Genomic DNA, 22,292 nt, shown 5'->3' on the forward strand with positions numbered 1-22,292 from the left:
CACTCATATTCCAGGCGGGAGGAATGTGAGAGTTGCACCACATCTGCGCTTTATTAGGAAAGCAGAAGCTTTCCCAGAAATCCCTCCATTAGCCATTAAGTCCCATTAGCCACAACCAGGTGACAGGGCCACCCTTAGTTGCAGGGGAGACTGGAAAAGCAGGGAGCAGGATCGTCTTGTTTGACTTACACCTGTTGTGATCCAAACCCTCCACCACCCACCCCACCCCCCAAAACCAGGATTTGGGTAAGCTACAGAGGAAGAGTAGAGAGGAGGTTGTACAGACAACTAACAGAATCTCGGTAACAGGTATTTTGTGGTCCTTATTGTCTTGCGTTCCAAATTCAAGACCCTGCCCAAGTCAGACTTGCCATTTCATTCCTGAGTCACTTTTATAGGAGGCACACCGAACCACAGTGACTGAGTGTGCTTTTTATGAGACACGGTGAAATTCGCTATGTTGCACAGGTGGCCTATAGCATCTCCTTTTCTCTGCTGACCTTATGTTCGTTTTTCCAGATGAACCTCTTCAGCCTTCCTCATCCCATAATGAGAGCGTGCCTAGTTACTGCAAAAATGATGAAGGGGATATATTCCTGGCAGCTGAGTCCTGGAAGCCTGACGTTTGTACCAGCTGTGTATGCATGGATAGCGTAATTAGCTGTTACTCTGAGTCTTGCCCTTCAGTATCCTGTGAAAGACCTGTTTTGAGGAAAGGCCAGTGTTGTCCCTACTGCATAGGTAAGACCACGAAAAAAACATCTTGGGTTTCTACCATTGGCCACTCAATCTACATTGACAGCCATTTGCCTAGATCAGTTAATGTTTCTGACATGTCACACAGAGCCAAAGCGCTAGTTTCAGGAGGGTGATGGGGAAGACGTGTTCGCAAGGTAAAACATATTAAGAATAAAGAAATGCTCTCTCAGAATGCCATGATGTTATAGCACTGTCATGTTCTATTGGGCTCCTTTGCTGTTCCAGGATTTTCAATATTCAGCTCCCTTTCTCCACCCTGTTATTTACAGCGGTCTTTCTGCTCACAGAGAAACACCATGTCCCATATTAAGGTACACTTAGCACATAGAGCTCGCTGCTGCCTTGACATCAACTGAATACCAAATACTGATTTAGTGTCCCTGGTATTCCTCTGTCTGCTGACACTTAGTTGATTCCATTTAAACCAAGCAGTTGTCCATGTTGAGGGCTTTCGGGACACAAAGTGAGGCCTGAGAAACTGACAGAATCCTCTCCTTATGACCCATGGGGATACGGCTTTTCAGCAGGAGACATATGTATGTTTGCCCCTGACGTCTATACTGAAATCGGTCCTATGGATATAAGCCAGATGCTGTTCTGGAGTCCAGAAGGCAAGGCTCAGACAGCTGGCAACTCTAATAAAAGCACAGTCCCCACTCCCAAGGCTCTCACTCTCTTTCATTGCTTTTGTATTGAGTAGAGCTCATGAAGTCAAGTGAAAGACAATGTACGCCTCTCAAGCCAGTAATGAACGTGTAATCAGAGTAGCAGGTGAAAAATTAGGCAAGCCGTATTAATTGCATGTATTGTGCATTTACTGTTGGAGATTCTTGCATGCTTTCTAGATACAACTAATTCTGTATATTTGGGATGATACTTGAGGAATAGGAGATGATCTGGCCACAGTGCTTTGTACCAGTTTCCAAAGGAGAACCGATGAATGGCACTCAGGTACCTGTTGGCCACAACTCAAGCTTATCAGGACAGCTCCCTCTCCTTGACTGTGTGACCTCTGGCCACAACAGGAGGCCACTTCCTCTGAGTCTTATTTTGTGTGTTGGTATATAAGAGATGCAGAGATTCTAAAAACACAATTTCTTCCCTCAGGAATTTTACAGCTAGATTTTTCTCAGTATAATGGCCATAGAGTATTAAAATGTATGTTTGAAAGCTGGACTCCCTTATTTTAATAGAGTGACCACTTATGTAATTTATTCTTCAAACCATGATGCTTTTGAGAGAGAAACAGGGGCTGTTAATTATGATGGGACAACAGCTCTAGACCAGGAGTATCTGAAGCAGATCAGGACCTACGGTTGCCCTACCTTTTAGTGACCAACACATTGGGTTCTTCTGTAATACCCATAAGCTTCCTAGCCCCCAAGTGGAGCCAAAAACAATGTGTCAAGTCATACATCCAACTTAGTGCTGCTTATTTTTTCAAAGAGCTGACCGGAATTTAGACAAAAAAAAAATGGCACTGCCTTTGGTGAGATATAAATAAAAGGCGTAACTAGGCCACCATTTCAGGCTAGGGGATTAGCAGAAAGGAGAAATGTACAACCACTACAACTGCCACTACCATATTTAAATATCAAAACTCCAGTACAGGGGTTTTATGAATCCACCAGGGGACTTGGATCATACTTAGAAAAGAAACCAGGGCCCAGGAGGCTGAGAATTCCATGTTACCTTCAGAGGAAAGATCTGACAGTGAGTCTCTTGTGTGTTGAAACTTCTCAGATTATTTTGTTTAGATAAAAAAAAGTTCTTGTGTTTTGCTGCTTAACCGGTAAATTTGTAATTAGTAAATTACTGAACTAGTACATTTGTTTGCATATAATAAATAGGAAATCACTTCTTTTTCAAAGCCAATGTGACAAATTTAAACTCATGAAAAGAAACCTAGAAGCAAGAGTAGTCTATGTCTTTCTCGGTTTTGTTTTTTGTTTTTTGGTTTTTTGTTATTTGTGGGGCTTTGGGGTTTGCTTTTGTTTTTGATTTGTTTGGTTTGTTTGGTTGTTTCTTTGGCCTTCATATTTCCTCTTCCAATTCTTGCATGATTTAAACTGTACATTCTTCTTTAGTGTGGACAGTTAAATGCCACTTTGGTCCACATTTTTTACTTTGATTTTAAGTTAGTTTGCAAGCACTTTCACTACATTTTTGTTCATACAAGCTCATAATAATAAAGTGAAATTGTGTTTCAGTGGCAGGTGTAATTGTATTATATATAAATCTAAGGCTTATCTTCAGGATAACAAATTGGGGAGACTGAAGATTTGATGAGTAATACTGTATACTTTTATTCATTCATCTTAATGCTTCATACATGTTGTTCTATTATTAAAATAGTCACTGAGCCCCTTCTGTATACATCATACATATTTTGCAAGTAGCCTTATTGGATTAGTCTTCATCCTTTCTCCCCCTTACGTCCAAGCATACAAAGTCAAGTTCAGTCCCTGACTGTGATATGGAGATTCCCTATCTGACTCTCCAGTTAGCTCCCTTGGCCTCTTCAGGCTTGTTCTCTTATCAGCTTCCCGTCAGCCTGGTCCCTTGTAAGGGCTCCAAGCCCGGCAGCACTAGCACCCTGCAGGCAGTTACCGGCTGTGCCTCAGTGGCAAAGCTTGCGTCACCATCCAGAGATCACTAGCAAAGAAAAAGACGGGCCATCATTTTGCATGTCCTAAAGCACCACGTTATTTGTCCAGGAGGCACAGAGGACCAGTGCTTGCACAGTCTCCTGCTTTGGGCTCTCTCTGTTTGAAACCAGCTCTTCTTAACGTAGATAATCTGTTCCCGCGGCCACGTGTGCCTCACCCCACCCAGCCTGCAGTGCTGACCTCACCATGGCCATGGGTCCTTGAGTGAACTAATTAGATCTCTCAAATACAGATTTCCAAAAACCTCAAACCTGCTTTTAATCTGACCTTTTTTTGTAGTGATAAAACCCCTAACCAAAAACATGCTTCCTTCACCTTGCAAAGTATCCTTTTCTCTTACCGTAAGAGAATTGAAAAGTGGTGATCCTACGAAAAGTACTATAATTACGAATATTTGTGTTCTTTTCAGCTAAATTATCAAGTCACTAATGCGCAATGATAATGCTTCTCTTTTGATGTGTGAAGACCTCATATTATGTGTGCTAATTTAATAGAATGTGTAATACAGACATAATTAATAGGATTGATGATTAATTTTGAGAAGTGAACAGCTTTGTCTCATTACTGATAATACTCATCATTTGGGAATTCATCCTCGTACTAGAAAGAAACTAAGTAGTAATTACCCAATCATTTTAGTGAAACATTTTCTGATTCCCTAATTTTTTTATATTCCAGTTTCCTACGCAAATACACACGAATTTAGATTTTATTTTCAGAAGCTTTTTGACTGTTACGATGGCTTACAGGATGGGGGGAGCAAGAATCAAAAGATGAGCTGAGCGCATAAATCAGGTGAAGATAAAAGGTGTGGTGGGAATTGTAATGTGTGATGGCAGATTTGATACATGGTTTCTCATAAACAGCAGATGCCCTCACCGTGACACACTTCACCACGCACACGTGGCCTTATCACTGACTGTATCCCACATGCCATTCCGGACCCTTCCTAGAGCAAAAAGAATTCCAGTGAGGTCTTTATTCCATCCCTTCTCCATGACAGTTAACAATCCAGCCCTCACACAGTCAGTGCCTGTGGGGATGCCTGCCCTGAGGGTGATGCCCTGACCGCATCCCCCTCGCTCTGCTCTGATGTTCGTGTTGGTGATGCTTCTGCCGAGAGCCAGACAGCTTCTGTGCGGGGCACCATCAACATTCCAGTGGACCCTCAACCATGTGCAGGGGTTTAGTCATTCCCGGGCAAATACTATAAAGAGCGCTACATTCGTCATGAAGATTTTTCTGAATTCAGCTCGTGGGGTCTCCAAGCCTATATTGTTGCAGCATCATGCCTGCTCTTGACTTTGGACATTAAGATGCACAGGTGTGCCCCTCAATCGAGCCAGTCTGAACGGGACCATTCTCGGGTAGGCAGCCCCTGTGTTGGCCCAGTCCTGTTATTACTTAGTGCATACAATATCGTTTCGAAACTTAGGATTTGGCAGCTATGTATTTATTTCTTTGTAACCATGTGTTACTTTAGAAAATATTTGAGGTCAGATATTTAAAGTCCTGTGCTGGCTGGAAATCTGTGAGTCCGTGCATCTTTTTCACTTGAGAAGTTTTTGTCAAAGGTTAGTCGCTTGTGTGTATTTGTGTGTGTATTTGTATATGAGAGGTATGAAATTGTGTATTTGTATGTTATGAAAGTGTACATACAAGTTATAAAATGTGGACGTGTGATGTGAACAAAGTTAAGATACCCCGATTATATATCTTTAAGTCTAGTATCTTTTAAGTGTTGCTAAGTATCCCGTATCTTTAAGAGTCTGTGAAAATGATTTTCCTGCAGACTGATTAGAGATTAGCTATTTTTATATTTATTATATATAAATATTTGTGGTAGAGCTTTTATGTGGAATCAAGGTGGCTTGGCACACTCCACTGGTTGCGATGGTTATCATTCTATTTCCTCTCTATTGTGATCTTCAATTAGAAGATGATGAATAATATTTCTCCTTAATAGAGGCGCTATCTATAGTTTCTATCAAGTCAGTCTATTATACAGCATTCATTTTTGTTTAGTTTTCTGTTTATGATAATGTTAACTTGTTTAGCTATCTCTCCTTAGAGATTACAAATATCAGTAGTATCTCTTTGGAACATCTGTTGATCGTTGTGTATTTAACTCCGCCCAGGAATCAAACATAGCAAATACTTAATTCCTCATCTCTAAGACATACAGTTAAGTCACACACACACACACACACACACACACACACACACACACACACACACACACACTGGTGAGGGTACTTAAGTCGACACGGCGTGAGCGCTCACTTGGGTCAGTACAGTTACAGCTCTTCTAACAGAGTGCAGCTGATCTGGGCCACATGCCAAATCGATTCTGATCGCTCCCTTGAAAGATGGCACCTGCCTTTCTGCAAGAGGTGGTGTACCTTGTCCTGCACTCTTACCTTAATCGCCCACCACTGCCTCATCACCATTTGTGGTCCGCGTGGAGACAGCGTACTTTCTAAGGCCCCGTAGCACAGCTGCTTGGGGCAGTGTGCCACCCACACACCTCAGAGCTTCCCAGTCCCTTTCATGCTTCCGGGTGTCGCCAGGGGAGAGAAAATGCAGCTCTTTTGGTTTTTGTTTACTTTGAGAGGCCAGGCCCATTTGAGGAGTCCGTGAACTTGCGGTGCACGATCCACCGCGAGTCCAGAAACAGAGCCCATGGCATCTGTCATCAGGGCACATCACCGTCAGGAAGAGCCCCGTCTGCTTCCCGCACATCCTTCAGAGCTCTGGGCTCCTGAGGTCCCAACACGGCAACCCAGGTGGTCCCAGAAGGTGCCGATGTGATTAAACAGAAGGGAAGGGGAGCCGGATGCTTTTCTGCGTGCTGTTTAGAGGGTGAACGGCTGCAGACGTTCTGGTTGTCACATGCTGTACTGACTTTGGAATGGGTCTCAAGTTGCCGCAGCAGAAGTAAAGAGTGATTGGTTTCAGTTGGTCTACCCTGCACCCTGGGAAGCACCTCATCCTGCTCATGCCATATGCAGCTTTCTCTTTGCACCTCAGTGTCCTAGGCCTTAGCTGTGTAAACAGAAATTCCAGTGGTTCCAGCTGGGTAAACCTCCGAGTGGCATTGTCCTTATCTGGACACCAGCACAGTCTTATTTTCAAGAGGTCTGTTGCACAGAAGGGAGCCTGGCACTGGTGTCTTTGCCTCTTGTTTCCGTCCAGGAGACCAACCCTGATTTTGGACTCTCGAGTGGTTGGGGGAAAGACCCCCCCCCCTTCCCCCGATATGGAAGGTTATTTCTGATAAGGAAATGTATTCAGACCTGAAGTCACTCAGCAGACCCTCTGGAGGCTGCTGGCGGGGTGTTTGGACATTGGGCTGTGACGGCAGGACCCGCTCTGGGTAGTCCAGTGGCTTCCTCCTCAAGGTTTGCGTAACAGAATTCTGTACTCTTTTACATGGAAAGCTTCCCTTAGGTCATAAAGCAAGTATTATGTTTTCCTTATCTTCATCTTTCATTGTTTCTGCCTTTTAGACTACATTATGTGTTTTCAAAATGGTTTCTGTATATAATCTCCATGAAGGATTGTAGGCCTTGTAAGAGATGGGACCTCAGTTCAAGTTGAAAATGGAATATTTCCTTGAACTTCCATCCATGAAGTGCTTAATCGACCCACAGCAGACACTTAATGCATGGATTAAGTCCCATTGCTGAAAAATTCTGTCCTCTGCATGCTGTGGGAATCAGCCACACGTCCTCGTGTTTACCAGTTTGAGGAGGTTTCTGTTCATAGAACTCAGGAAAATTTATAATTTTTCCAGTAACTTTATTTCCTATTTTCTCTAGTATGTTGAAGAAACCTGAAAGGCCTCTTTGGCTTTTATAAATGCACCTAGACTCCCACCCCAAGAAACAGAATAAAATAAAACACAAATGGACTTCCAAGAAGGGTCTTAAAATGGTTGTCAGGTCTGCTTTCAAAGTATTTTAAGACATACAGAGAGGTAGGTGTTCACCTACATGGCAATATTTGTCTCAGGTTTTGGTTTCTGTTTGTTTTGTTTTTTTGGTCTTTGTTTTTTTTTACAAAAATGAGTTAAGAGCAGATGTTTTATTTACTAGAAGCCAAATGTTATAAGGTACTCAGGTTTTGAGTCAAATCAATAAATATTTTTTGCATTTTTTAGCCAAAAACATTTAATCATGTGCTGATAGGATTACAATGTATTAGATCTCTGCCTCTCTGAAATTATCTAGACCACCTGCATCTGATTTTAGCAAGACATCAGTTGCATTCTGCTTTTCCATTCTTTTTCCAGTCAAGTAAGGCCCAGCGGGCCAGCACATTCAAACTCCACCCTCCTCTGTGCCCACCAGCCTCCGTGAGTCGCTTAGTGACCTGTGAATTATTTGCTCGGATTCCTTCAGCATTGTGGTTTGTTTCCTCTTTACATAAACAAAAGTAGAGCTGGTTTCTCAAACAGGAGGCACACACAATCGATCTCTTCTCCAAAGGGAGAGTTCATGCCCAGCATGTGCCCACCTTTGGGATATGGAAATGAAGGGGATACCACAAGCCGGGGATTTGGGTATTTTACCGGCTAAAAGAAGATAAAATATAATAGTAGCGTTCTATTCCTCTGCGGCAGTTAGAGAAAGGTCGCTGCAGTGCCACGTTAAATTTATAAGCTAAAATGTTTGAAAGTACCTCCCGGGCACTTCCTCAGGTCAGCTGCGTCCCTGGTGGTTCTTGACTGCCTCTTCCACTCCCTTGTCTGAATCCCCTGTTCCCCGTAGGGTGCCCCATGGCTTCTCACACCTGCCGAAATGATCACACTAACGCTCTCTGTAAGTCCCTGGGTGGCAAACTTAGGATACCAGATAGCAGTATAACATTGTTAGCATGGCCTGCAGGTCTGTGGGTCTGGACCTGGGAACCTGGGAAGCTGATGAGATCGGCCAGATCCAGGAGCCTCTCGTCACGGGTGGAGACCTCATCTGCCTTGTGCACCGCTGTGTCTCCAGCGTGCCAGCGTTCAGGACCATGCTGTGCACAGCAGTGTGGCAAAAGGACAAAGCACCCCTCTCCACTACTGCCAGGGATTACTTTGCAGTAGGACTTAATCCGAGAGTCAGAACTGCATTTAGTTTCTTGGCCTGGGATCCCAGAGCGAATTACTTTTCAGGACTCTAAACAGTACCCTGGAGATTGGAGAGAGCTGATGCCTTTGGTAAAGCCACCTGCTTTCCTCCCAGGAAGTGACTCCCACACTGACACTCTGCCTTCAGGACTGCCACACCCGCATTTAGAACCTCCAGTGTCTACACAGGAAAGTTGTCTCCTGGCAGCAGTTGAAGAGTCGAGTAGAGCGTAGTTTCAAGGGCATCTTACTTTTCAGATCCATCCACAGAGGCAAGTGGGGGAAACAACCAGGAGATGCTTCCTTTTCAGAGGCCAATGTATATCCCTCATCATGGTCAGGGTCAGAGGCAGAGCAAGGCCTGAGCTCCCATATCGGAGGCTTCTGAAACACTGAATGGACCTTTATAGAGGAAGCAAACAACACAGCTGTGCATTCTGGGGTTTCCCCACCTGTTAATTAGCTTTATGGTGTAATGGGAAGATAGCTTGAGAGCAAAAGCAAAGTCCCAACTTTAACAGCCTGTTAAGACTTCTTATCTGTAAAAGAAGTGAGATGGTGAAGTTTAAACAGTGGGAGAAGTCAGCTTGAAAGGAGTTAACATTTCAAGGCCTTTGCTGCTTCTTCCTCCCTTTTTGTAGGAACCAGAATCAGGGAAACTGGAAAGAAAAACAAAAATGCAGAGTTCTCCAAACTGCCCCCACGGAAAGACATGGCATACTTTTATCGTAGTCATCCGTGATGCAATATAATGTTGCTTATATTTGAGTCCAAAAGAGACAAGACCCGTGTCTGTGCGCTGAGTCACACGACCCCACAGAAGGAGCTGCTGTGCACGAGTTCTCCGGGTGCCTGACGCGGCGTTGGTGAGGACTCCAGCCCCAGGTCTCCTTCCTACAGTAGAGACTTTGTTTCTGAAGGAGGCCCAAAGTCCTTCCAAGCCTGGTCTCACGGATGAGAGAGGCCAGAGCCGAGGAAACAAAATACCAGAGCTGCTCTAAACCAAGGAGTGGCCATAAAATAGTAACTGTCTTCATTGCATGGGTCAAAACCTGGCTGTGGACGTCTCTGCCAAAGGAAAATTCCAGAGCTGTGTGAGGCAAGGGCAGTATTGCTGGGATACGTTTATAGCCCTCTGCAGTGACTGCTTAGAAGAGGAGCACATTTGTTTGGATATATAACTCCTGATGTGTTTGTCCTAAAAATAACCTGATTATATTAGTGTCATATCTCATGTTTTTCTTGGAACGTTCTCCTCTAATCCTCTTCTTCCGAGAGAGATGTTAAATAGAGATGTGCCTGAGAAAGGCCATGGGTCCTCAGTAACCACTTCGTTATCTCTGTTCCTTCGTAGGACTGTGCCAGATACGTGAGGCAGTCAGTTAAAAGGTAAATTACCTTTGAAGACAAAAACCTTAAGCCCCAACAAATGTAAGGGGTAGGAAAAGTGCCCATTTGCTAGGTAGTAAGTAATAACCACGTTCATGTGTCTGACACAAGGAGGTATCCTCCCTGAGGTTATCCTACTGGGTACATGGTGGGCAGAAGGTGTGGGGACTATGCAGCCGCACCTACAATGTTCCCGTCCTGGCCTTGCCACCTCCTTGCCATGTGTCTTGGGCAAGTCATGTAACTTCCCCTTGCCTCACTTCTCTGAGAAATGGGGGTAATATCCTGTCCCCTTGGGCTGTGGAGATCAAAACGGAACTGGCTCATATAAATCAGCACAGTGGCCCATACATAGTAGGCATTCAGCAAATGGATTACTATTATTGGATATCAAAGAATAAAAATCATGTCATTGTCAGTGTAAACAAACCAGTGGGAGTGATAAATAGAACAGTCAAATGGCATGGCCCACTCAATAGCCAAATATAAACTGTGTAGACCACTTTTAGTTGAAGGTTCCCATGTCTCCATTTCTACATCCTTCTTCAGCCAAAGTGCTTAAAATGCTTTTGTATGTACTTCCAACTAGACTGTGCTCTTTCCCCTAAAAGACTATGGTGACTTTATGAGTTAGAACCTCAAATTACATAGAATGGCCACCACGTCTTCCTGTAAACCGACTCGTTTCTAAAACTCTCTGACCGTTCTCAGATTCACCCAAATGTGCCGTGGAAGGAGGTGTTACAACCAGTAACCCAGAAAAGAAAGGGCCTGTAAGAAACAGGAGGCTCCAGAATCCGTCAGCCAGCACAAATGACTCCATGCTCTCAGGCCTCTGTTTAGATCTTTGCCTTTCAGGTGACATGTAGTCAAAAGCAGAAATATTTGTATAAAGCCTCATTAACCAAACTCTAGTTGATTAATCTGGGCCACGTAGCAGCCACCCTGGAAACGATTAATCAGGGCCCTCCTAAACCAAGAATCCTTCATTTATTTCACCCGAAAATTCAGTAGAGTCTTAAAGGTGACTTCGTTTTAAAATGTGTTTGAAGAAACAGACGAAATGTATCGATTTTGTGGTTCAAACTGGTCAGATGTGGAGATACCGTAGAAAACCACTCCTTGCAAGCAGTGGAGGGGAAGTGTCTCCCCGTTCCGGTCTCTGAAATGGGTCTCTAATCGTGGCTTGAAGTGCCTGTCCTCAAGCTTGCCACTCTTGGCAAGATGCACGCACAGCTAACCGTGGCTTACCCCGAGGCAGCACGTTGGAACCAGCATGGCCTTTCCCTGAAGGCATTGTCTTCTTTCCAGAGAGGACCGGGCACATTGGAGACCACATGAAGAAGGTTCTGTGTGTTCCTGGAATAGAAGGAAAGGATCCAACCATTAAGTAGACCTCGTTGTAAAGAACTCGAGCCTTGCAGTCAGATGGAGTCAGGGTGTATGTGGGCTCCACCACTTACTGGTTTGGTTACATCAGGTCCCTTCCGCCCTCTAAATCTGCATTTCCCCAAGAGTAGACTAGACTGCCCTACCTCTCGGGGTTTCCGCGAGCCCAGATGGCGTGAAGCCCTTCAGCACCATGGATGCTCGGCAGGTGCTCTTGGGTCCTTCAGTATTTGGCTTCTAGATCCTTCTTTCAGAACCATCCGGTGTTTCTCTTTATCTCTGCCATCTGCCTCTTCTGACCTTCAGTCTTTAAGAAGGTCAGCTCTGAGAGTGCTGGTCGCTTGGTTCTTAGATCTCTTGGACTTCTGAGCAGACTTTGAGGTCCCTCAGTCCTGCGGCCAAGTCCCTTCCAGGGTCTTTTTTGAGGCACTGGGCCCCTTTTAACTCTCTGCCACCCCCAAGGAGAGACTCCTTCTTTGAGGCGGGGCTACCAGCTACCAGTCGACTGGCATCTATCTCTCCATCCTACCCACCACCCCCCCCCCAGGTTTTTTCACAGTTTTATTGAGAAAGAATTGATGTAGATCACTGTGTAAGTTTAAGGCATACAGCATGATGGCTTGAGTTACGTATATTGCGAAATGATTACCACTACAGATTTAGTTAACATCTCATGGATGCAGTTAAAAATTTTTTTCTTCTCATGATGAGGACTCTTAGAATTTATTTCTTAACAACTTTGCCGTCTCCCACACAGCAGTCTACTTAGCTGTAGTCGTCGTGTCGTACGTCACAACCCTGGCACATATTCATCTTATAACAGGAAGTTTGTATCTTTTGACCACTTTCTCCACGTCCCCCTGCCCCCACCCCCCACCTCTGGTAACCACAAGTCTGATCTCTTCTGTGAATTTGTGTTTCATTTGTTAGTTTAGATTCCACAGTTCAGTGAGTTCATGTAGTGTTTGTCTGTTTCACTTAGCATAAGACCTTCAGGGTCCATCCATGTTGTCACAAGTGGCAGGATTTTTTCACTTTTCATGGCTGCATAATATTCCAGTGTGTGTGTGTGTGTGTGTGTGTGTGTGTGTGTGTGTGTGTGTGTGTATAAAACACAACTTCTTTGTCCATTCATCCATTGGTGAATGGGTTGTTTCCATGTCTTAGCTATTGTAAATAATGCTGCCATGAACATGGCACCCCCAGTTTTTTAGACCTACGAAGATAGCTTACTTTTAAAAAAATTATTTTAACGTTTATTTTTGAGAGAGAGACAGAGACAGAGCATGAGTGGGGGAGGGGCAGAGAGAGAAGGAGACACAGAATCCGAAGCAGGCTCCAGGCTCCAAGCTGTCAGCACAGAGCCGAACGTGGGGCTCTAACTCAGGAACCGGGAGATCATGACCTGAGCCAAAATCTGACGCTTAACCGACTGAACCACCCAGGCGCCCTGTAGACTTAGTAAAATAGCTTCGTAATCTCAAATTGGAATTAACTTAGGTGAAAATGACCTTGAAAGCGAGATACTTCTGAGGTAATCTGTGACGAGCAGAACTTAAGTGGAATAGAGGGAAAATGGTGAAAGTACCTGAAAATTCAGTCCATGGCAGTCAGCCCCCTCCCTGAAGGGAACCGCTTTGCTGTGACCGCTGAAGCCCGGAGACGCTGGACCCATCTGAACCCTTCTCTGAGCCAGAAGGTGTGATGCATTTCACTGCCTGCCCTGTCATCATACTGCTACTTTGAGTTCTAAATCTTCATTGAATTTAGGAAAAGATACATTGTTGTTACAAAATCAAAGAACTTCAGTTTCACCCAGTATGTAGTCAGAGTTCTTGGTTCAACCCATCATCTCTAAGGCATTCAGAGTAGCTGCTCTCATACCGTTTTATAAATTTTCTTTTGGACAATGATCTCCTTCATTGTCCTGCCTGATGTTGTAGCTCAGGATTTGATCTTTGGCATTTCCTCCATGGCTTGGTTTTCTTACAGTCTGCTGAAATTCTCCAGAGTGGGCCAGTAGCATCCAGGAAGCACCATACCGCGTGGCCAGGTTCTTTAGAACCAGGCTCAGATTCAGCTCTTCCCCCTCAGTATTCTCGGGTGTGTCTTGGGGGGGGGGGGGGGGTCATGTGCATAACGCATGCTCATGTGTCTGTGTGTTTCAGATTTCCATTTCATATATTGCTGCCTCTTTATCAAAAGTAACTGATGTTCATTGTAAAAAAAAAAAAAAAAAAAAGTGAAGAGAAAAATTCACCCGATTGTACCAATTACTATTAACATTTTCATTTCTTTCTAGACAGTTTTTAATTTTCCTCCTTACAGATTGAGCTTAAACCCAAATGGTGCCTTTTGATAGCTGCACGGTATTGTCTCTCACGATTGCATCATGAGTCATTTAAACATTCTCTTATCATCAGACACAGGTTTTTCCCCTGACTTCTTGCTGTTATAAATAATACTGTGATGAACATCCACCAGAAAACACTTACTTTAGGCCTTTTCTGCTTATTTCCTTGGGATGGATTACTTGGAAGAATTAGTGGCTCAAAGGGGTATAAACTCTGTAAAGTCCCATGAAGGGTACTGCCTGTTTTGCCTGTTACCCCACACGCTGCGAGGGTGCTTTCCTACCTGAAGCTCCCAGTGACCGAAATTTGTCCTCTTTTACCTTGTTGCGCCCCAGATTGGCTCTGTCCTGGCGGCAGCTTCATGGTCATGATCACGCAGAGGCTTAAGCGTTTGAGGAGCGATCCCTGTAGCCCTGACTGGCCCCCTGGAGTATCTGGGCAATCTGATAAGGCCTGACTGGGTCCCTGACCAACTCCCCAGCTGTTTGTTTCTTACAGCAGGGAAATGATTCCCGTACTGCAGTTACCTCTGCCTGGCCCCCCGTGCAGTCCGGGCAGCCCTTCATCCCTCCTCCTCCCCAGCATCCAAATCCTGACAGTTTCTCAGAAACCTCCAGTCTAGCCTCGCCTGTCTGTCCGCGTCCATCCGTGCCGCCTTAACTTGGCCCACGTCACATCTCTGTGAGCAGTGTCCTCCTCTTCCGTTCCCCATGCAGCCCTCCGTACGGCCCTTTTCCAGAGTCGTCCTCCCAGCACAGGTGGTACGGCCCCTCCCCTCCTCTCCGGGAAGGAATCTCAGTGGGTCTCTTGTTACTCGAGACCCCTTACCGTGTGAGCCCACCTTTATCTCCAGCCACGGTGCGGGCACCCATGCACACTCTCCACCCCCCCCCCAATACACACGCACACGCACACTCTGTACAGCCTGACACTCTCACTGTTGGACACACCATCTGCCACTCGCAGTGCCCTTCCTTCACCTTCTTCTGTTCCCTCCAAGTAAAACACGAACCGCAAGTCCCGAGCGGTGCCTTCCCCGATTCCCTGGCAGGTAGTCGCTTCGCCTTCCATGGTGTGCAGCTCCGTGTTAAATTCACGGAGGCAGCAGCTGCTGTGCTGTGGGGAGGAGTCCCATCCCCAGGCCTGTCCGACTACTTCTCTACCGTCCTCCGGGTCAGGGTCATCGGGGTCATGCCTTCTTTCCCACAGATGAGAAGAGTGTGTAGAATCAGTGAGTGAATTTCTTTATAATGTTTACTATGTAATGTTTTTTAACGTCAGTGTCATTTTTATTTTATTATTTTTTAAATGTTTATTTTTTGAGAGAGAGAGAGAGAGAGAGAGATAGCATGAGCCAGGGAGGGCAGAAAGAAGGGACAGAAAGTGCCCTCCGAGCTGTCAGCACAGAGCCCAATGCAGGGATCGAACTCACGAACCACGAGATCATGACCTTAGCCAAAGTCAGATGCTTAACCAACTAAGCCACCCAGGCGTCCTCAATGTAATTTTTTAACAGACCATTTTAGCTTTGTAGCATTAATTAAATATCTTAAAAAGTGCCTTTGCTTAGATCTTGAGAAAATAACAAACCTGTGCTTGGCTTTCATTTGAATCTCTTTTTTACAAAGTCCTTCCTGAGTTCATTCCCTCCTTTTCTCTGAGAGGAACTGGCAAAGATGCCTTTAGGAGGTAAAGCACAGAGAATGTGCTAGATGAGGTGGGCAAGGAGCTTGACCTTCTCTTTCCGAAGTTCCTAGCACAATAATTCATTATTCACATTTTATGCAGTGATACTGGTCCATCCGATGAGCTGTTACAAGGTCTGTGTAAAATAGAATCAGCAGTATTGCTTCGTGAAGAGATGCTTCCTTTCATAAAGAGTTCTCTGCATAATAGACTCTAGGTTTGATGGCAAATCTAATGTCCTCAATGAAAAGTTGCCTGGAGGTCAGAATATAACTCGAATCAGGTTCATTAAATGATTCCACTCAGCCATTTGACATGTGCATTCGAGATGTCTTAATAAAGTCGCCTCCCCTAAGGATTCCAGACTAGCAAAAACTTCTGTCGTGGGTTTGGTTTGAAAGCCTCCAGACAAGGTTTTAAGCTTAACAGTCAGCACACCAGAAAACTTTCTGTGGAACGTTCACAAATACAATGAAATACATTTTATTAGAGAGTGAGAAAACCTTTCTGTTTACAACTAAGCTTCCTGTGATTCCTCCGTATCCCTTGTTGAGCCTTAGGCAGAAATAGTGAGAGAAGCTGTGAACACGTGTTGAGAAACGGAGGTTGTGCATTCTTGCACTTGACACAGACTCCTTCCTGTGCTCTCTTATACACCTCTGCCATGGCCTGAGATCTAGCTATGAACATACAACACGTCCTAGTCTAGGCAAGAAGAGAATGTGGACACCGATTGTGTGAGCCTCCTCCGGAGAAGCCCGACAGGAAGCCTTGTGCTAGGTCTACACAGAGAGCAGCTAGAAGCTGCCTTGGGAGTTGCTCAAGGAATATGGCTGCTGTTGCCTACACATTTCTCATCGCTCCCTCGGGCATTCTGGGTTCCATCCTCTGTGTCGGGGCCTCTGTTGGAGCTTCCCAGATGTCTTCCAGGAAGAACCCTGAGCCCCTGACATCACTGCTTTCCTATCAGATTCCTTTATAGTTTTTCAGTTATCAGTGACCAGTGGTAAGTGGAGGCACCTTTAGAATCTGAGCATAAAATCTCCCCAGCTTAGTAGGAGTCACCCAGTTATTGGCCTGTCCAGTGACAAGGAAGTGCTGCCCCCCCCCCCCCGTGTCCCCATTGACCTGCCCTGTCTCTGCTGGTCACTGGGACCTCACTCTGAGCCACCGTTCTCGAGCTCTCGGGAGACAGACTGGCTTTGAAATGTGCCCACTTGTAAATGAGTTCAGGTGAACCAGGAGGAGGAGATGAGTCCCAAGAGAAAGGGACTTTCTAGGAAAAAGTCGGGGGAGGAAGGAAATGAGGATGGCAGGGGAGACTGGAGGAAAGAGAACAGCTGTAAATTCTTACACGTAAAATAACTCTTAAAAATACATGATTATCAAAAACCATAGTTTGCTGGAAAAAAATGGATTGAAATGAAATGAGGTGGGTTTGAAAGCAGGAATGCCTTTGTTGATGACAGGGAAGCCCCCCCCCCCCCCCCCCGCAAGCATCGCCGAAGAATGAGGGAAGTGGTTCTGTCAGCACGGATGCCTGCACAGGAGAGCCGTGGGTTCCCCGGGACGCACCGCCATCCTTCCTGACCCCTCCCCTGCGTCACTTACAGCAGGATTAACTGAAATTAGGAGTTTCGTGAATGGCTCTGTAAATGTATTCAGCTGGACTTTATCTCTTCCCACATAAAACCTCTGAATGCATCCCTACCTATTTGTGTCTGAATTTGGTTTTTTTTCTTCATGTAGTATGTTCAGTAGCCACCCAATGTGCTTAAATCTGTATTTTCTTCAGTGACGATCCAGGGACACTTACCCAGCGGGTGTCATTCCTACCTGGCCGTAGCAGTTAGTAGCCTGTGTTGGCCTCCGTGGCCCTTGGTCAGGTTCAGGCCACAAGACAAGTGCTCTGAAGCTTCTCCTGTGCCAAGGAAAATGGCAGCAGGGAACTGGGGAGGCGGAAGCTTCGCCACATGCTGGAAAGTCACCGTGGGAAGGACGTGGTGACCGTACAGGGCTGTTGCCCTTTTACGTGTCCGGTGTCTTAAGATGCGGTGCTTTGTCACATCCAGCGACTCCACCCTGTGCTGTTCTTTTCGCTAGAGGACGCAATTCCGAAGAAGGCGGTGTGCCACTTCAGCGGGAAGGCCTACGCCGACGAGGAGCGCTGGGACATCGACAGCTGCACGCACTGCTACTGCCTGCAGGGCCAGACCCTCTGCTCCACCGTCAGCTGCCCCCCGCTGCCCTGCGTGGAGCCCATCAACGTGGAAGGAAGTTGCTGCCCGATGTGTCCAGGTATCTGAGCCAGGGTTCCCGAGCCGTCACAGTGATTGCGGGGGAAACGGGCCGCTGGTGCACGGGGCCCGGGCAGGCCATGGGCCCGGCCCAGGTCTTCCGCCACAAAGATGGGGCTGGGGGTGGGGGGAGGCCGGAGAGACTGCCATCAGGGTGAGGGCCTGATTTGGGTCCCATGCTAGACTCGCTCTGGTTCTTCTCATCTGCGTGCTCTAAGCGTTCGTGGCGGCACGGCCTGACGGGTGGAACAGGCTCTTAGTGCCACGTGCCCTGGCCGGGTCGCGCAGTGTTGCTGTGGCATTGGACCGGCCTGGTGAAGAGGGCCCAGGGGACCCGCTAGGGGATCGCTTCACAGCCATTGCAATGTGAATATATATCAGAACCGGAATGGAGGAGTTGTGGTTAAAGAATGCATTTCAGTCTGTGTTCAGTTCCCGAGTCCCAGCAGCACCCGTGCTGTCCCTGCGGCCTGCTCCCAAGCCGTGTACCCAACTTGGTGTCTTCCCGCGGAGGCCCCAGCTGGCTGCCGTGGCGCCCCCCGCCCACGCCTCTCCCCACACCCACCCTCCGTGTCAGCTCAGAAACCCACCTCCGAGTCGCAAGCCTCCGTCCCCCACAGCTGCCCAGATCCTCCCCCAGGCCACCTCCTACTTTCCACGTCTGTGTCTTGTGCCCTCGTCCTCTGTCCCTCGTCCCAGAAACGCAGGGCCTGAGCCCCCGGCAGGACAGCCTCCGGGGAGCGTTCCGGACCTCCAGCCCTAAACAGACCCCTCAGACGGTCTATACCGCAGAGAACACACACTCTGGGGAGGAGTCAGGATCCTTTCCACCTTCACCTTGACTCTCGTGTCTCCTTGCTGCGTTATGTCAGAGAACCTTGGCCGTGCAGTACGGTGAGCTGGGAGTCCTACCAGCCGTGCGTCTGTACTATGTGGTCGTGAGATGGGATGGTCAGCACCCAAACAGTTTCATTGTCTGTTTAGCTGTTCAGCAGCGGAGCCCTGATTGAGCACTTCTACAACTGTCCATTCATCCCACGTGATGGATGGGACGTCCCGCCAGGTCAGGAGGCTGAACCCTATTCAGAGCCTACCTTTGGGTAGCCTTCCCAGCTTAGCCGCACGGGCCTTGTGTGAGGTGCACGTGGGGAGTGAGAGGTTCCCTCTGCCGTCTTACCACCATCTGCACACGGGGGACATGAAGTCCTTGAGGGCCATGCAGAGAACAAGGGGGAGCCGCGGGTTCCCCCGGGAGGCAGTCTGTCTGCTCCACACCACGTGTGCCTCACGAGCTCCACATCCATCTCCCCAGTAACACGCTCCTGAGATCAAAATGGTGAGACTTGACCCTCTTCCTTCAACAGAGACTCACTCAGTGCCTGCCATGCACCTGCGCTGTTTCTAGGCCCTTGGGGGACAGCAGTGAATCAAACAAAGCCCCACCCCCACCCCCAGTCCTCCGGAAGCTTACATTTTCGGTGGGAGGGACAGGCAGGAAACAAGTAAGCGATAAAGAGACCGCACCCAGGGCGAGGCTAAGGACTGTGGAGAAGAGCAAAGCCAGACAGGGGGCAAAGGGGAAGAAGGGACAGGCTGGGTTGTTTCACGCAGGATGATCTGTCACTTTGATAAGGTGACATTTATAATGAGATCCAGAAGAATTGAGGACTCGGGGGGGGGGGGGGGGGAGGCAGAATGCTCTGGGTACAGGCAGGGCACAGCCCTGTGGTGGAAACACGCTGTGCATGTTCAAGGACAGCCAGGAGGCCTTGGTGGATGGGCCCAGTGAGCAGGAGGCTGAGGCGAGCACGGAGGCTGTCGTGAGCCGGAAGCTGCAATCTCCGCATCGTTGCGGGGCTTCGTTGGGCAGGGAAGAGGCTTCGGAGGGTCTTAAGCAAAGGAGGGAGGCTGGGTGACCTTCCCTTTCACAACACGTCCCTGGTGCCGAGTTGAGGCGTAGACTGGGGGATGTGGAGAGGACGAGTGGAAGCAGAGACAGTCTGGAGGCTTTCCCAACAATGCAGGCCAGAGCCCACGGGTGGCCTGGCCGGGGGCAGTGGCTCTGGAGGCAGGAGAGGGGGTCGGGCTCGGATTCTTTGTGAGGGAGAATCGGTAGGATTTGCAGACAGTGCTTGTGAGAAGAGAGGAAGAGAAGCCGTGAGTGACTCTCATGTGTTTAGATGACAACACGAATTTGCAGCCACGGGGTAAAGGCAGTTTGGTTGGCGGCAGTTTTTCTTTGAAATCTTCACTGTTCGTCCAGGTGGAGCGAGTGAACAGTGAGCATGTAATCTGCAGTTCAGGAGAGACCGGAAATGGGTCTGTACATTTGAAAGTTGTCGGCTTAAAAACCAAGGTGGTTTTTTGTTTTGTTTTGTTTTCACTTTTTTATTTGTTTTAATATGAAACTTACTGTCAAATTGGTTTCCATACAACACCCAGTGCTCATCCCAACAGGTGCCCTCCTCAATGCCCATCACCCACTCTCCCTGCCCTCCCACCCCCCCCTCCAATCAACCCTCAGTTTATTCCCAGTTTTTAAGAGTCTCTTTTTAAGCCTTGGGACTGGAGGAGATCCCCCAGGGAGTGGGCGTGATAGAGAAGAGGCGCCAGTACTGAGCCCAGAGACCCTCCAACTTCGGGAGACCGGGCAGGGCGAGGGGGACTGGCAAAGGACACAGAGGAGGAGCCACAGCCACACGGGAGGAAACCAAGAGCCATGACCCAGAAGACAAATGGAGAAGGGGCAGGTGTGCCGATAGGTCGAGTCAGAAGAGACGGGGAAACTAATCCTTGTGCGTTTAGCACGATCCTAATCATCTTGACCACAGCCATTTTGGTACAGCGGTGGAGGCCAAGTCTAATTAGAGGGGGGCTCAGAAGAGAAGGGGAGGGTGACTGGCGATACTGGTTATCAGCCCTGCTGCAGGGTCCACAAGTGAGATTCTGGTGTGAGGTAGAGTGGCCTTGCAGGACCACTCTATTGAGGGACCACCTCAATAGAGAGGTGGGCCCTCTCTATTGGAGGGAAGAGGGTAATCTGACCAAAGACCCTGAGATGGAAAGGTCAAGGCCCAGTGTCCCGAGAATAGAGAGTTCTAGTAGCGGGAGGTAAGGACAAAAAAGATAGCTTTGGCCCAGATGTTCAGGGCCTCGCTTGTCCAATTTAGAGTGTAGATACCATCCTTTGTGGGGAATGGGAGCCTCATTTTTGAGCAGGGGAATGACACGGTCACATAGGTGCTTTGGGAGGATTAACAGGGTGGGGTGCAGGAGGGACTAAAACAAGGGGAGACCAGAGGCCAGGACAGCTGTAACTCACATTGCAGACATCCCGGGTGGTGACAGCAAGGCCCCAAATCCAGGTGATGGTGGTAGGAACAGAGTAAAAAGAGGTACTCTCCTTGGCTTGTGAGTTTAAGAAAGGAGAGAGTGCATATATTGCCAATAACATCCTTGTTCATTATGAAAGATTTCTCCAGTGACTTCTCAGGATTTACTGTTGGATGGAAATTTAATTTCTGTAACTTTTCTTTCTGCGTCTGATGTATTATTGATGGATCATTTCTCCATCTTCTAAGCAAACGGCAATCAGCCGAGCTTTGCCACTTTACATTTGATTAAGGCTGGATTCCTGTCCTGTTCGCTCATTGGCTCACTGTGTGATCTTGGTCAGGAATCCTCACTAAAGTTCCAGGCTTCCATTTATCATCTAGATAACTCCTGATACCATGCTTTGCCCTCTGCCCATACCGACTCCCATTCTGGATAGCCTCACCCTTTACAAAGCATGGTCCCCCTCTGCCATCTTATGAGTACAAAACCCGTGGGCTGGGTAGCTGCTTAGTACTTGTCCCATTTTACAGAAGAAACTGAGGCTCAGGAAACTTCAGTGAATTATCCACAGTCCTGCAGCTAGTTGGCTGACCTGGGAGTTCTGATCCCAACTGACTTGTAGGTTCCATCTCCCAAAAAAAAAAAAAAAAAAATGGTGCATCAGCTTGTGAGCCTCTGGCATCCTGTCCCCATACTCCAGAAAAGGACATTTTATGGAACCGTGGGTCTTACAACTGGCCAGGTGCCTCTGAAAGTAAAATATATCCACAGTAAGTGGTCTTGGGTTCCTCTGAAGTTCAGATCAGATATGACCACGGGAGTAATTCTTAACTGTGACCACGTGCCCGTGATCCACGTGGCCTAGCCTGATGTAGTTCTGTGTCTGCAGTGCAAGCAGCTGTCAAGGGCTCTTCTAGTAAATGCCAGAAGGGCTGTATGTGAGAATTGGGGTCAGTCACAGGTCTTGGCTGTGGAAGGCCTGGGTCTAGGCATGGAAATGCAGTAATTCCCACACTTCTTTTTGTTTGTCCAAGTAGGTTTTTGCTGAAAGATTTATCCTTTCTGGCAAAACTGCTCAGAGACTGCTTCCCTTGTAAGTTCACGTTAAAGGGAAATGACCCTCTCCCCGTGGACATGAGGGCTCTGAACTAGAGCGCTGAGTATTTGGTGACGATGGAAGGAGGTGTAGGTAGATTTTCATCCTAGCCGTACTGAGTTTCAGGGAGCAAACCCATACCGAGGGCGGGCTGTGAGCTGCCCAGCAGTGAGAAACACCCATTGTCATGAGACGCCCATG

The 22,292-nt window shown here is 47.3% G+C and overlaps 1 protein-coding gene across 5 annotated transcripts in view; it reads left to right on the top strand.

Annotated features, from left to right (window-relative positions):
• Positions 1-22,292, top strand: part of CRIM1 (cysteine rich transmembrane BMP regulator 1) — a 192,885-nt gene that overhangs the window by 160,484 nt on the left and 10,109 nt on the right. For 4 of the 5 annotated variants that reach the window (XM_086700360.1, XM_086700356.1, XM_086700357.1 and 1 more), the window contains 2 exons: positions 520-741; positions 17,466-17,660. In XM_086700360.1, coding sequence (XP_086556486.1) covers positions 520-741; positions 17,466-17,660 — 417 coding nt within the window. The remainder of the gene's footprint in view (positions 1-519; positions 742-17,465; positions 17,661-22,292) is intronic. The other variant, XM_086700358.1, reaches the window with a different exon arrangement.

This window comes from Puma concolor, chromosome A3, assembly GCF_028749965.1.
Source record: "Puma concolor isolate L17-30 chromosome A3, mPumCon1.1.hap2, whole genome shotgun sequence".
In the NCBI taxonomy this organism is placed as follows: domain Eukaryota; kingdom Metazoa; phylum Chordata; class Mammalia; order Carnivora; family Felidae; genus Puma; species Puma concolor.